The sequence below is a fragment of the Dendrobates tinctorius genome, unplaced genomic scaffold, assembly GCF_039654945.1.
Source record: "Dendrobates tinctorius isolate UK_male_01 unplaced genomic scaffold, ASM3965494v1 ptg000019l, whole genome shotgun sequence".
In the NCBI taxonomy this organism is placed as follows: Eukaryota; Metazoa; Chordata; class Amphibia; order Anura; family Dendrobatidae; genus Dendrobates; species Dendrobates tinctorius.
The window spans coordinates 49,245,304-49,258,558 of NW_027361687.1; the positions used below are offsets into that span (position 1 = coordinate 49,245,304).

A 13,255-nucleotide genomic window follows, 5' to 3' on the forward strand; every position below is an offset into this window, starting at 1 on the left:
CCCAGGTTACACCAGCTGTACATATATAATTATATACAGGAGATGTCCAGGTTACACCAGCTGTACATACATAATTATATACAGGAGATGTCCAGGTTATACCAGCTGTACATATATAATTATATACAGGACATACCCAGGTTATATGTACAGCTAGTAGAACCTGAGCATCTCCTGTATATAATTATATATGTACAGCTGGTGTAACCTGGGCATCTCCTGTATATAATTATATATGTACAGCTGGTGTAACCTGGGCATCTCCTGTATATAATTATATATGTACAGCTGGTATAACCTGGGCATCTCCTGTATATAATTATATATGTACAGCTGGTATAACCTGGGTATGTCCTGTATATAATTATATATGTACAGCTAGTAGAACCTGAGCATCTCCTGTATATAATTATATATGTACAGCTGGTATAACCTGGGCATCTCCTGTATATAATTATATATGTACAGCTGGTATAACCCGGGCATCGTCTGTATATAATTATATATGTACAGATTGTATAACCTGCATATCTCCTGTATATAATTATATATGTACAGCTGGTGTAACCTGGGCATCTCCTGTATATAATTATATATGTACAGCTGGTATAACCCAGGCGTCTTCTGTATATAATTATATATGTACAGCTGGTATAACCTGGGCATCTCCTGTATATAATTATATATGTACAGCTGGTATAACCCGGGTATCTCCTGTATATAATTATATATGTACAGCTGGTGTAACCTGGGCATCTCCTGTATATAATTATATATGTACAGCTGGTATAACCCAGGCGTCTTCTGTATATAATTATATATGTACAGCTGGTATAACCTGGGCATCTCCTGTATATAATTATATATGTACAGCTGGAATAACCTGGGCATCTCCTGTATATAATTATATATGTACAGCTGGTATAACCTGGGTATCTCCTGTATATAATTATATATGTACAGCTGGTGTAACCTGGGCATCTCCTGTATATAATTATATATGTACAGCTGGTATAACCCAGGTGTCTCCTGTATATAATTATATATGTACAGCTGGTATAACCTGGGCATCTCCTGTATATAATTATATATGCACAGCTGGTATAACCTGGGCATCTCCTGTATATAATTATATATGTACAGCTGGTATAACCTGGGCATCTCCTGTATATAATTATATATGTACAGCTGGTATAACCTGGGCATCTTCTGTATATAATTATATATGTACAGCTGGTGTAACCTGGGCATCTCCTGTATATAATTATATATGTACAGCTGGTATAACCTGGGCATCTCCTGTATATAATTATATATGTACAGCTGGTGTAACCTGGGCATCTCCTGTATATAATTATATATGTACAGCTGGTATAACCTGGGCATCTCCTGTATATAATTATATATGTACAGCTGGTATAACCTGGGCATCTCCTGTATACAGCTATATATGTACAGCTGGTATATTTTATTACCGCACAGTCCCATAGGTAGAGAGATGTATAAGGCGTGCACTTTTGGTATCATGTTGTGTACCGCAGCTGGCACATTATCGCTACGCTCCAGGCCCTGCAGTGTTTACGAGTTATTATTGCTGTATTTTGTAAGCAATTTAAAAAAAATCATAACATGCCGCCTGTGGGTGCGCACACTTCACTGGATGGAGAGGGAAGAGTTAATCGGTATGTGTCTAGACTGGCAGCCTCTTGTGAATATGTTTCTCTCCCGGAGGTGATCTACACATGTTTACACAGATGTGCTTGGTGGGAAGTAATAATTCATGCAAGTTCACCTGAGCCGTTGCCAGATAAAATCACGCTAATGACAGCTAAAATCCGACAAGTTGTATAGTGGGCGCCATCACTTTACCTAAAACGATAGTCTATCAAATAACATGGCTTCAGAAACCTCCGAAACCAGTCAGCGACCCATGCCATGTGGTCAGATTTGGTGGAGAAAGATCTCAGTGGTGGAGATTACAAAAGATCGAAGACACATGGTTTCACGATGGAGGTCTGCTAGGTGGTATCACATCATCATCGCAGATTGTGAAGCCTCAAAAACCAACAAGAACCCATTTTCTGAATAAAAAACAATCACGGACTGAGGGGTTGTTCGGGAAGGGTTGAGGCCATGACGTAAACCAGCAGTCAGGAACATCCCCGATGCCCATTCATAAATCTTGGTTTTATTCTCCATAACAACTTTTCGGGTCAAACTAGTCTCTTCCTCAGACCGTACTTTTTTTTTCATTCTATTGCAGGTTTTAAGACGAACCCAGAAAGATCTAGAGCCTCAGAAGGGCTTCACATTGGAGGATGTGGGTCAGAAAAGGGGCAACGAGGGGGGGTTGGGCATGGCTTGTGGTCAAAGGTCTTCTCAAACCTCAGTTCAGATCTAATTAGTGTCGGGTTGCCTTTCTTTTCAAATTCTTTGGTTTCATAGACTTTCCACTGAGTTGTTGGCTTTTATCTAGGATAATGAAGACAGACTTGGGGACTTTTTTGGCACAACAAGCCATGGGCAAGGGGTCTCGGAGGACACAAAGCCCAACACTGGGCAGGCTAAATTAGGGGGTAGGAAATTGAGAACATCCTCCACATGTTGTTGTGTGTAGAGGTCCTCGAGCCTTCGCTGCAAGGATTAGACCCACTGTCAGGATGTCATCATCTCCATGGCCTCCGCCCGATGAGGCGCAGCTGTATGTACATGTCAGTATGAACAGAAGAGATAGGGGCACAAGCCATAATCCTGGCAATCACCCGGCCTGCCATCCTATTATAAAAAAAAAATAAGCCCCCTCCAATCCAATAAATTGAAAAATGATGGGATCTGCTGATGGACAGAGGCAGACCATTTACTTTCTGTAGCTGGTGTACAGCATATACATCTGGGTTATACATTCCCCAGAGCCTATTGTGCTGCTCCTGTGTCAGTCTTCACTGCTGTCTGGCATTTTATTCATGAATCTCGAAGCTCAGCATGCACAGAATACAATAGTCCTGCATTCAAAGCTCCTATTAATTGTAAACCTGGCACAGGGCATACGTCCGGGATAATGGGAGTAGCGCTATTTACTGTTGGCACTGGTACTTTTCACGTCTCTGCCAGTCTAAACAGCACAGTGTTGTGTTGGCAACAATCCCTCCATCTCTATATGGGGTATTGCTGTTACCAGACATAGCTATTCCATATAAAGAAAAAGTAAAGGTGCCCCTCATGCGGAATCTTTCAAATTGTAGATACAGGACCTAAATAATATGTATTATACAATTAATAACGCCATATACAGCACATACAACACAACTAAACATCTAGAGCCCTGGTATAAATAGACCCAAGGGAATGAAGAGATCCATTAAACGGTAAAATATATCATTTTTTATTTAAACAATGTTAAAAAAAAAAATCACAGTAAAAAAAAGCAGAGTGTCTCAAAAAGGAGATGCCACCAAAAGACTCAAATACACCAAATCAGTATGGTTAGATCATCAGCTGTCCGAATGGACTATATAATGGTTTAGAAAAAAATAGTAATATTAATTAGTAGATACCATAGAAGTGGGGGGTATGAGTGGAATAATGGCCACTTCAGATAACATGGCTCATAGGCAAGGTCAAATATAGTAGTTGTCCATCCATAATAAAGTGCTTAGTGCTTATACAATAATTGCCTCATAACAATACCATCCTAAATCTCCCTATTACTATCCCATAGGACAAAAAGGCATCTCCATAAGGTATATGTGGAACTGTATGTATGGCTAGGACACAGCAGTGTGGAGGAATATATAGAAAAGACCATCAATACATATTGTGCGCAGAGAAGAATAGAGAACTAGATTCACCTGGAGAGTTAATGGTGGCGTCCCCTCACCCCGACGTGCGTTTTACTGATGGCTTCTTCCCCACTTCCATGGTATCTGCTAGCTACTATTTGTACTATTTTTTCCTTTTTCTAAACTATTATATATATATAGTCCATTCGGACAGCTGATGATATAACCATACTGATCTCCATTTTGAGACACTCTGCTTTTTTTACTGTGATTTTTTTTTTAACATTGTTTAAATAAAAAATGATATATTTTACCTTCAATCCCTTGGGTCTATTTATACCAGTGCTCTAGATGTTTAGTTGATATGAACTTCCATTGCTTGATTATTTTTTGGACACCTTAGATAATTGACATATAAAACAACTGTAAAGTGGCCAAATAATATGCATTATACAAGAGCCCACATAATATTGCCATATACAGCACATATAAAGCAAGCATATAGCGCTGAAATATGCATTATACAAGTAAGAGACCACATAATACTGCCAAATACTGCTCATATAAAACTACTCTATAGTGTCCAAGTATGCATATTATAGGTAACCGTCCACATGCAATATGCAGGCCATGTAAAGTCACCATATAGTGCCCAAATAGCATGCATTATACTAGAACCAAAATAACATTGCCATACACAGCCAATACAAAAACATTGTGTAGTGCCCAAGCAGTATGCATAACACTGCACTATACAGCCTACATAAACACTGTAATGAGACCAACTAATATCCATTACACAAGTAAGAGCCCATGTATTACTGGCATATAAAACCACCATATAGTCCTCAAATAATATGCATTATATACAACAAACAGCACACATAATACTGTCATATACAGCTCATATAAAACCACTGCCTAGTGCTCAAGTAATACCACCATATAGCTCCCACATAATATTACACATATATCTCCAAATATCACCATACAATGCTAAAAAAATGTGGGTGATGCCAGATTGCTCCTAGAATCAATGTCCACAATGCCAACCCCACATATGCAACTATTTATGGGGTGGTAAAAAACGTACAGTTCACAGTGAGATGGATCCAAGTCCCATTCTTAAAGTCCTCATCTTTGTGATGACGATCCAGAAACAGCACCCGACACTCATACCAACCCTGGTCCTCAGATCGGAGGGAGTCAATGCGTAGAGAAGCGCCTTCCTCTATCCGCGTGCGTCCTGTGAAGAGATGGTTAAATAGTGTGATTAAGGCAGAAAGATGTAACTCAGTATACAGTGACTGCACCAGCAGAATAATGAGCGCAGCTCTGGGGTATAATACAGGATGTAACTCAGGATCAGTAATGTAATGTAATGTATGTACACAGTGACTGCACCAGCAGAATAGTGAGTACAGCTCTGGAGTATAAAAAAGGATGTAACTCAGGATCAGTACAGGATCAGTAATGTAATGTATGTACACAGTGACTGCACCAGCAGAATAATGAGCGCAGCTCTGGGGTATAATACAGGACGTAACTCAGGATCAGTAATGTAATGTAATGTAATGTATGTACACAGTGACTGCACCAGCAGAATAGTGAGTGCAGCTCTGGAGTATAATACAGGATGTAACTCAGGATCAGTACAGGATCAGTAATGTAATGTATGTACAGAGTGACTGCACCAGCAGAATAGTGAGTACAGCTCTGGAGGATAATAAAGGATGTAACTCAGGATCAGTACAGGATCAGTAATGTAATGTATGTACAGAGTGACTGCACCAGCAGAATAGTGAGTACAGCTCTGGAGGATAATACAGGATGTAACTCAGGATCAGTACAGGATCAGTAATGTAATGTAAGTACAGAGTGACTGCACCAGCAGAATAGTGAGTGCAGCTCTGGAGGATAATACAGGATGTAACTCAGGATCAGTACAGGATCAGTAATGTAATGTATGCACACAGTGACTGCACCAGGAGAATAGTGAGTGCAGCTCTGGAGCATAATACAGGATGTAACTCAGGATCAGTAATATATATACACAGTGACTGCACCAGCAGAATAGTGAGTGCAGCTCTGGAGTATAATACAGGATGTAACTCAGGATCAGTAATGTATATACACAGTGACTGCACCAGCAGAATAGTGAGTGAAGCTCTGGAGTATAATACAAGATGTAACTCTGGATCAGTAATGTATGTACACAGTGACTGCACCAGCAGAATAGTGAGTGCAGCTCTGGAGTATAATACAGGATGTAACTCCGGATCAGTAATGTAATGTATGTACACAGTGACTCCTCCAGCAGAATAGTGAGTGCAGCTCTGGGGTATAATACAGGATGTAACTCAGGATCAGTAATGTAATGTATGTACACAGTGACTGCACCAGCAGAACAGTGAGCGCAGCTCTGGGGTATAATACAAGATGTAACTCAGGATCAGTAATGTAATGTATGTACACAGTGAATGCACCAGCAGAATAGTGAGTGCAGCTCTGGAGTATAATACAGGATGTAACTCAGGATCAGTAATGTATATACACAGTGACTGCACCAGCAGAATAGTGAGTGCAGCTCTGGAGTATAATACAGGATGTAACTCAGGATCAGTAATGTAATGTATGTACACAGTGACTGCACCAGCACAATAGTGAGTGCAGCTCTGGAGTATAATACAGGATGTAACTCAGGATCAGTAATGTAATGTATGTACACAGTGACTGCACCAGCAGAATAGTGAGTGCAGCTCTTGAATATAATACAGGATGTACCTCAGGATCAGTACAGGATCAGTAATGTAATGTATGTACACAGTGACTGCACTAGCAGAATAGTGAGTGCAGCTCTGGGGTATAATACAGGATATAACTCAGGATCAGTACAGGATCAGTAATGTATGTACACAGTGACTGCACCAGCAGAATAGTGAGTGCAGCTCTGGAGTATAATACAGGATGTAACTCAGGATCAGTAATGTAATGTATGTACACAGTGACTGCACCAGCAGAATAGTGAGTGCAGCTCTGGGGTATAATACAGGATATAACTCAGGATCAGTACAGGATCAGTAATGTAATGATGTAATGTACAGTTGTGGCCAAAAGTATTGACACCCTTGCAATTCTGTCAGATAATAGTCAGTTTCTTCCTGAAAATGATTGCAAACACAAATTCTTTGGTATTATTATCTTCATTTAATTTGTCTTAAATGAAAAAACACAAAAGAGAATGAAGCAAAAAGCAAAACATTGATCATTTCACACAAAACTCCAAAAATGGGCCAGACAAAAGTATTGGCACGCTCAGCCTAGTACTTGGTTGCACAACCTTTAGTCAAAATAACTGCGACCAACCGCTTCCGGTAACCATCAATGAGTTTCTTACAATGCTATGGAATTTTAGACCATTCTTCTTTGGCAAACTGCTCCAGGTCTCTGATATTTGAAGGGTGCCTTCTACAAACTGCCATTTTTAGATCTCCCCACAGGTGTTCTGTGGGATTCAGGTCTGGACTCATTGCTGGCCACCTTAGAAGTCTCCAGTGCTTTCTCTCAAACCATTTTCTAGTGCTTTTTGAAGTGTGTTTTGGGTCATTGTCCTGCTGGAAGACCCATGACCTCTGAGGGAGACCCAGCTTTCTCACACTGGGCCCTACATTATGCTGCAAAATTTGTTGGTAGTCTTCTGACTTCATAATGCCATGCACATGGTCAAGCAGTCCAGTGCCATAGGCAGCAAAGCAACCCCAAAACATCAGGGAACCTCCGCCATGTTTGACTGTAGGGACCGTGTTCTTTTCTTTGAATGCCTCTTTTTTTCTCCTGTAAACTCTATGTTGATGCCTTTGCCCAAAAAGCGCTACTTTTGCCTCATCTGACCAGAGAACATTCTTCCAAAACGTTTTAGGCTTTTTCAGGTAAGTTGTGGCAAACTCCAGCCTGGCTTTTTTATGTCTCGGGGTAAGAAGTGGGGTCTTCCTGGGTCTCCTACCATACAGTCCCCTTTCATTCAGAAGCCGACGGATAGTATGGGTTGACACTGTTGTACCCTCGGACTGCAGTGCAGCTGGAACTTGTTTGGATGTTAGTCGAGGTTCTTTATCCAACATCCGCACAATCTTGCGTTGAAATTTCTTGTCAATTTTTCTTTTCCATCCACATCTAGGGAGGTTAGCCACAGTGCCATGGGCTTTAAACTTCTTGATGACACTGCACACGGTAGACACAGGAACATTCAGGTCTTTGGAGATGGACTTGTAGCCTTGAGATTGCTCATGCTTCCTCACAATTTGGTTTCTCAAGTCCTCAGACAGTCATCTTTCTTTTCTCCATGCTCAGTGTGGCACACACAAGGACACAGGACAGAGGTTGAGTCAACTTTAATCCATGTCAACTGGCTGCAAGTGTGATTTAGTTATTGCCAACACCTGTTAGGTGCCACAGCTAAGTTACAGGTGCTGTTAATTACACAAATTAGAGAAGCATCACATGATTTTTCGAACAGTGCCAATACTTTTGTCCACTCTCTTTTTTATGTTTGGTGTGGAACTATATCCAATTTGGCTTTAGGACAATTCTTTTTGTGTTTTTTCATTTAAGACAAAATAAATGAAGATAATAATACCAAAGAATTTGTGTTTGCAATCATTTTCAAGAAGAAACTGAGTATTATCTGACAGAATTGCAGGGGTGTCAAACAATACTTTTGGCCACAACTGTATGTACACAGAGACTGCACCAGCAGATTAGTGAGTGCAGCTCTGGAGTATAATACAGGATGTAACTAAGGATCAGTACAGGATCAGTAATGTAATGTATGTACACAGTGACTGCACCAGCAGAATAGTGAGTGCAGCTCTGGAGTATAATACAGGATGTAACACAGGATCAGTAATGTAATGTATGTACACAGTGACTGCACCAGCACAATAGTGAGTGCAGCTCTGGGGTATAATACAGGATGTAACTCAGGATCAGTAATGTAATGTATGTACACAGTGACTACACCAGCAGAATAGTGAGTGCAGCTCTGGGGTATAATACAGGATGTAACTCAGGATCAGTAATGTAATGTATGTACACAGTGACTACACCAGCAGAATAGTGAGTGCAGCTCTGGAGTATAATACAGGATGTAACTCAGGATCAGTACAGGATCAGTAATGTAATGTATGTACACAGTGACTGCACGAGCAGAATAGTGAGTGCAGCTCTGGAGTATAATACAGAATGTAAATATCTGCACACAGTCCAAGCTTGTTTGCTGTCCACAATGTGTTACACAATGTGTTAAGTAGAAAGTGAGGAATATGGGTTGTATTAAGGCTTAGCTCTGACTCTACATCTTATTGTTCTGCACCTCTCACCGTGGTGCTATACAATTTTAAAGGGACAATACATCACACAATACAAAACTCCATACTGGCCCAGCTGTGCTACTGCACACTTATTTCTGCCATTGTGATTGAAGACAGACACTGCACACACTTTAATGTAAAAACTGTAATGTCTCACTGTCACAACACTGTAAATAACATTATAATGAGATTAAGGGTCAGGGATTCTGTGGTGACTCAAGCTACAAAACGACAGGAGGGACTGGTATAAAGGTACTACTCCCTCTTGGCTGTGTAGATGGGACACTGTACAGGGTAGGCCGAGCTGACACAGGAATGTTATGATGGCCATCACTTCTGATAAAAGTGCCTTTTAAGGACAGAGCAAGGCACAGATTTTTGCTTCTCCACTTTTAAAGTGAAGTTCCCAGATCACTCCTGTCTAGCCTGATGTGTCTAGCCTGATGAAGAGACCTGAGTAGTCTCGAAAGCTTGCAATGTATTACCATCTTTTCAGTTAGCCATTAAAAGGTATCAACTACTGAGGACTCTCAATCCTGAATATTTTTCAGATCACTCCTGTGATTGTGACTTCCATTTACTATAGACAAAACAGCAGAAAAAAAGAAAAAAACATGTTCAGAGGACTTAATGGAGGTCACTATGGCAAGGAGAGGTCAAAAGGTTAAAGGTCAACTGCATTAAGTGCTCAATAATGTGGTGTTGTTATCAAGCAGATCAATCAAACAGGACAGAGCCATAAAACAAGAAAAGGATATCTAGTCAAAATCACTTGAGAAGCTAGTGCAAATACAGTATATGTACGGTACTTACCAACATAAAAAAAACTAAAAAACTGCCCCTATGTACCAGAATATATTTATAATACTGCCTCCTATGTGCAAGAATATATCAACTATAATACTGCCCCTATGTACAAGAATATAGCTACTATAATACTGCCCCCTATGTACAAGACGATAACTACTATAATACTGCCTCATATGTACAAGAATATAACTACTATAATACTGCCCTCTATGTACAAGAATATAACTACTATAATACTGCCCCCTATGTACAAGAATATAACTACTGCCTCCTATGTACAAAAATATAACTACTATAATACTGCCCCTATGTACAAGAATATAACTACTATAATACTGCCCCCTATGTACAAGAATATAACTACTATAATACTGCCCAATATATACAAGAATATAACTACTATAATACTGCCTCATATGTACAAGAATATAACTCCTATAATACTGCCCCCTATGTACAGGATAACTACTATAACACTGCCTCATATGTACAAAAATATAACTACTATAATACTGCCTCATATGTACAAGAATATAACTACTATAATACTGCCCCTATGTACAAGAATATAACTACTATAATACTGCCTCATATGTACAAGAATATAACTACTATAATACTGTCCCATATGTACAAGAATATAACTACTATAATACTGTCCCATATGTACAAGAATATAACTACTATAATACTGCCCTCTATGTACAAGAATATAACTACTATAATACTGTCCCATATGTATAAGAATATAACTACTATAATACTGCTCCCTATGTACAAGAATATAACTACTATAATACTGCTCCCTATGTACAAGAATATAACTACTATAATACTGCCCCTATGTACAAGAATATAACTACTATAATACTGCTCCCTATGTACAAGAATATAACTACTATAATACTGCTCCATGTCCAAGAATATAACTACTATAATACTGCCCCCTATGTACAAGAATATACTGTAACTACTATAATACTGCCTCATATGTACAAGAATATAACTACTATAATACTGTCCCATATGTATAAGAATATAACTACTATAATACTGCTCCCTATGTACAAGAATATAACTACTATAATACTGCTCCCTATGTCCAAGAATATAACTACTATAATACTGCCCCCTATGTACAAGAATATACTGTAACTACTATAATACTGCCTCATATGTACAAGAATATAATTACTATAATACTGTCCCATATGTATAAGAATATAACTACTATAATACTGCTCCTATGTACAAGAATATAACTACTATAATACTGCCCCCTATGTACAAGAATATACTGTAACTACTATAATACTGCCTCATATGTACAAGAATATAACTACTATAATACTGTCCCATATGTATAAGAATATAACTACTATAATACTGCTCCCTATGTACAAGAATATAACTACAATAATACTGCTCCCTATGTACAAGAATATAACTACTATAATACTGCTCCATGTCCAAGAATATAACTACTATAATACTGCCCCCTATGTACAAGAATATACTGTAACTACTATAATACTGCCTCATATGTACAAGAATATAACTACTATAATACTGTCCCATATGTATAAGAATATAACTACTATAATACTGCTCCTATGTACAAGAATATAAAGACCCCGTCACACTAAGCGACTTACCAGCGATCCCGACAACGATATCAACGTGTCAGGATCGCTGGTGAATCGCTATGTGATCACTGGTGAGCTGTCAAACAGACAGCTTCACCAGCGATTAGCACAGCGACGCCGCGCGTGCGGCATCGCTGTGTTCAGCGCTGTTTCATGTCAAAAATAGAATTAAAATAAAAAATATATGGATTTTTGTGAGTACTCACCGTAAAATCCTTTTCTCCGAGATGCTCATTGGGGGACACAGAGACTGTGGGGTGTGTGCTTCTGCCGTCTGGAGGCTGACACTAAGTATACAAAAAAAGAGTTGGCTCCTCCTCCGCCACATACACCCTCGCCCCCAGACCGGGTGTAACTCAGTTTAGTGCATAAGCAGTAGGAGAACGCGCCTTAAACTCAGGCAAGAAATTATACGTCTGAAAAAGGGGCCACCCTAATCCTTACACAAGGATTTGTATAACTCAAAATAAGTAAATGCCAACTGGCTAATAGGGTGGGTGCTGTGTCCCCCAATGAGCGTCTCGGAGAAAAGGATTTTACGGTGAGTACTCACAAAAATCCATGTTTCTCCTTCGTCTCATTGGGGGACACAGAGACTGTGGGACGTTCTAAAGCAGTCCTCTGGGCGGGATCTTAGCTCACCCAATCCATGCTAATTTGCGCCCCTGATTAGAGGTGCGCAACTGCTGCCTGGAGAATCTTTCTTCCCAGGCTTGCATCCGAGGATGCCTGGGTATGTACGTTATAATGTTTGACAAACGTATGCAAACTGGACCAGGTAGCTGCTTTGCACACCTGCTCCGCTGAAGCCTGGTGTCGCAGTGCCCATGAGGCACCCACTGCTCGAGCCGAGTGTGCCTTGATCCCTGCCGGAACCGGCGTGCCACTGATTTGATAAGATTCTTGGACCGTCAGGCGAACCCATCTGGCCAAAGTCGCTCTGGACGCAGCGAGCCCCTTTCGCCGCCCTTCTGGAATCACGAATAGAGAGTCTGTCTGGCGGAATGGCGCTGTCCTTGTCACATACCTCCTAAGGGCTCTTACCAGATCCAGGGTGTGCAATGCCTTTTCTACCCTGTGCACCGGTGCCGGGCAAAACGAGGGTAAGACAATGTCTTCGTTGATATGGAATGCAGACACAACCTTCGGCAAGAAGGGAGGAGCTGGCCTTAAAACTACCTTATCTTTATAAAAGGTCAGGAACGGCGGTTTACAAGATAAGGCCGCCAATTCCGAAACCCGCCTAATAGACGTTATAGCTACCATAAAAACGACCTTTCTGGACAGGTAAGGTAAGGAGACTTCTTGCAATGGTTCGAAAGGAGCCTCCTGAAGGGCCCTGAGCACCAAGTTCAGGTCCCATGATTCCGTCGGCGCCTTATAGGGGGGTACTAAATGTGCGACCCCCTGCATAAACGTCCTAACCTGCCAGACGGAAGCGACTTTTCGTTGGAAAAGCACAGACAGGGCCGAGATTTGCGTTCTGAGCGAACTCGGAGCCAATCCCGCGTCCAGCCCTGCCTGCAGAAAAGCCAGTACGTTGGGGATCGAAAAAACCAGAGGAGCCACTCCGCGATCCCTACACCAACGGAAAAAAACTTCCCAAGTCCGGTGATATACTCTCGCCGAGGAAGGCTTTCGGGCACTCACC

The 13,255-nt window shown here is 40.6% G+C and overlaps 1 protein-coding gene across 2 annotated transcripts in view; it reads right to left on the bottom strand.

The window, feature by feature from the left end:
* Nucleotides 1-13,255, bottom strand: part of IGSF9 (immunoglobulin superfamily member 9) — a 113,499-nt gene that overhangs the window by 62,491 nt on the left and 37,753 nt on the right. For both annotated transcript variants that reach the window (XM_073566975.1, XM_073566976.1), the window contains exon 4: nt 4,873-5,025. In XM_073566975.1, the coding sequence (XP_073423076.1) occupies nt 4,873-5,025 (153 nt within the window). The remainder of the gene's footprint in view (nt 1-4,872; nt 5,026-13,255) is intronic.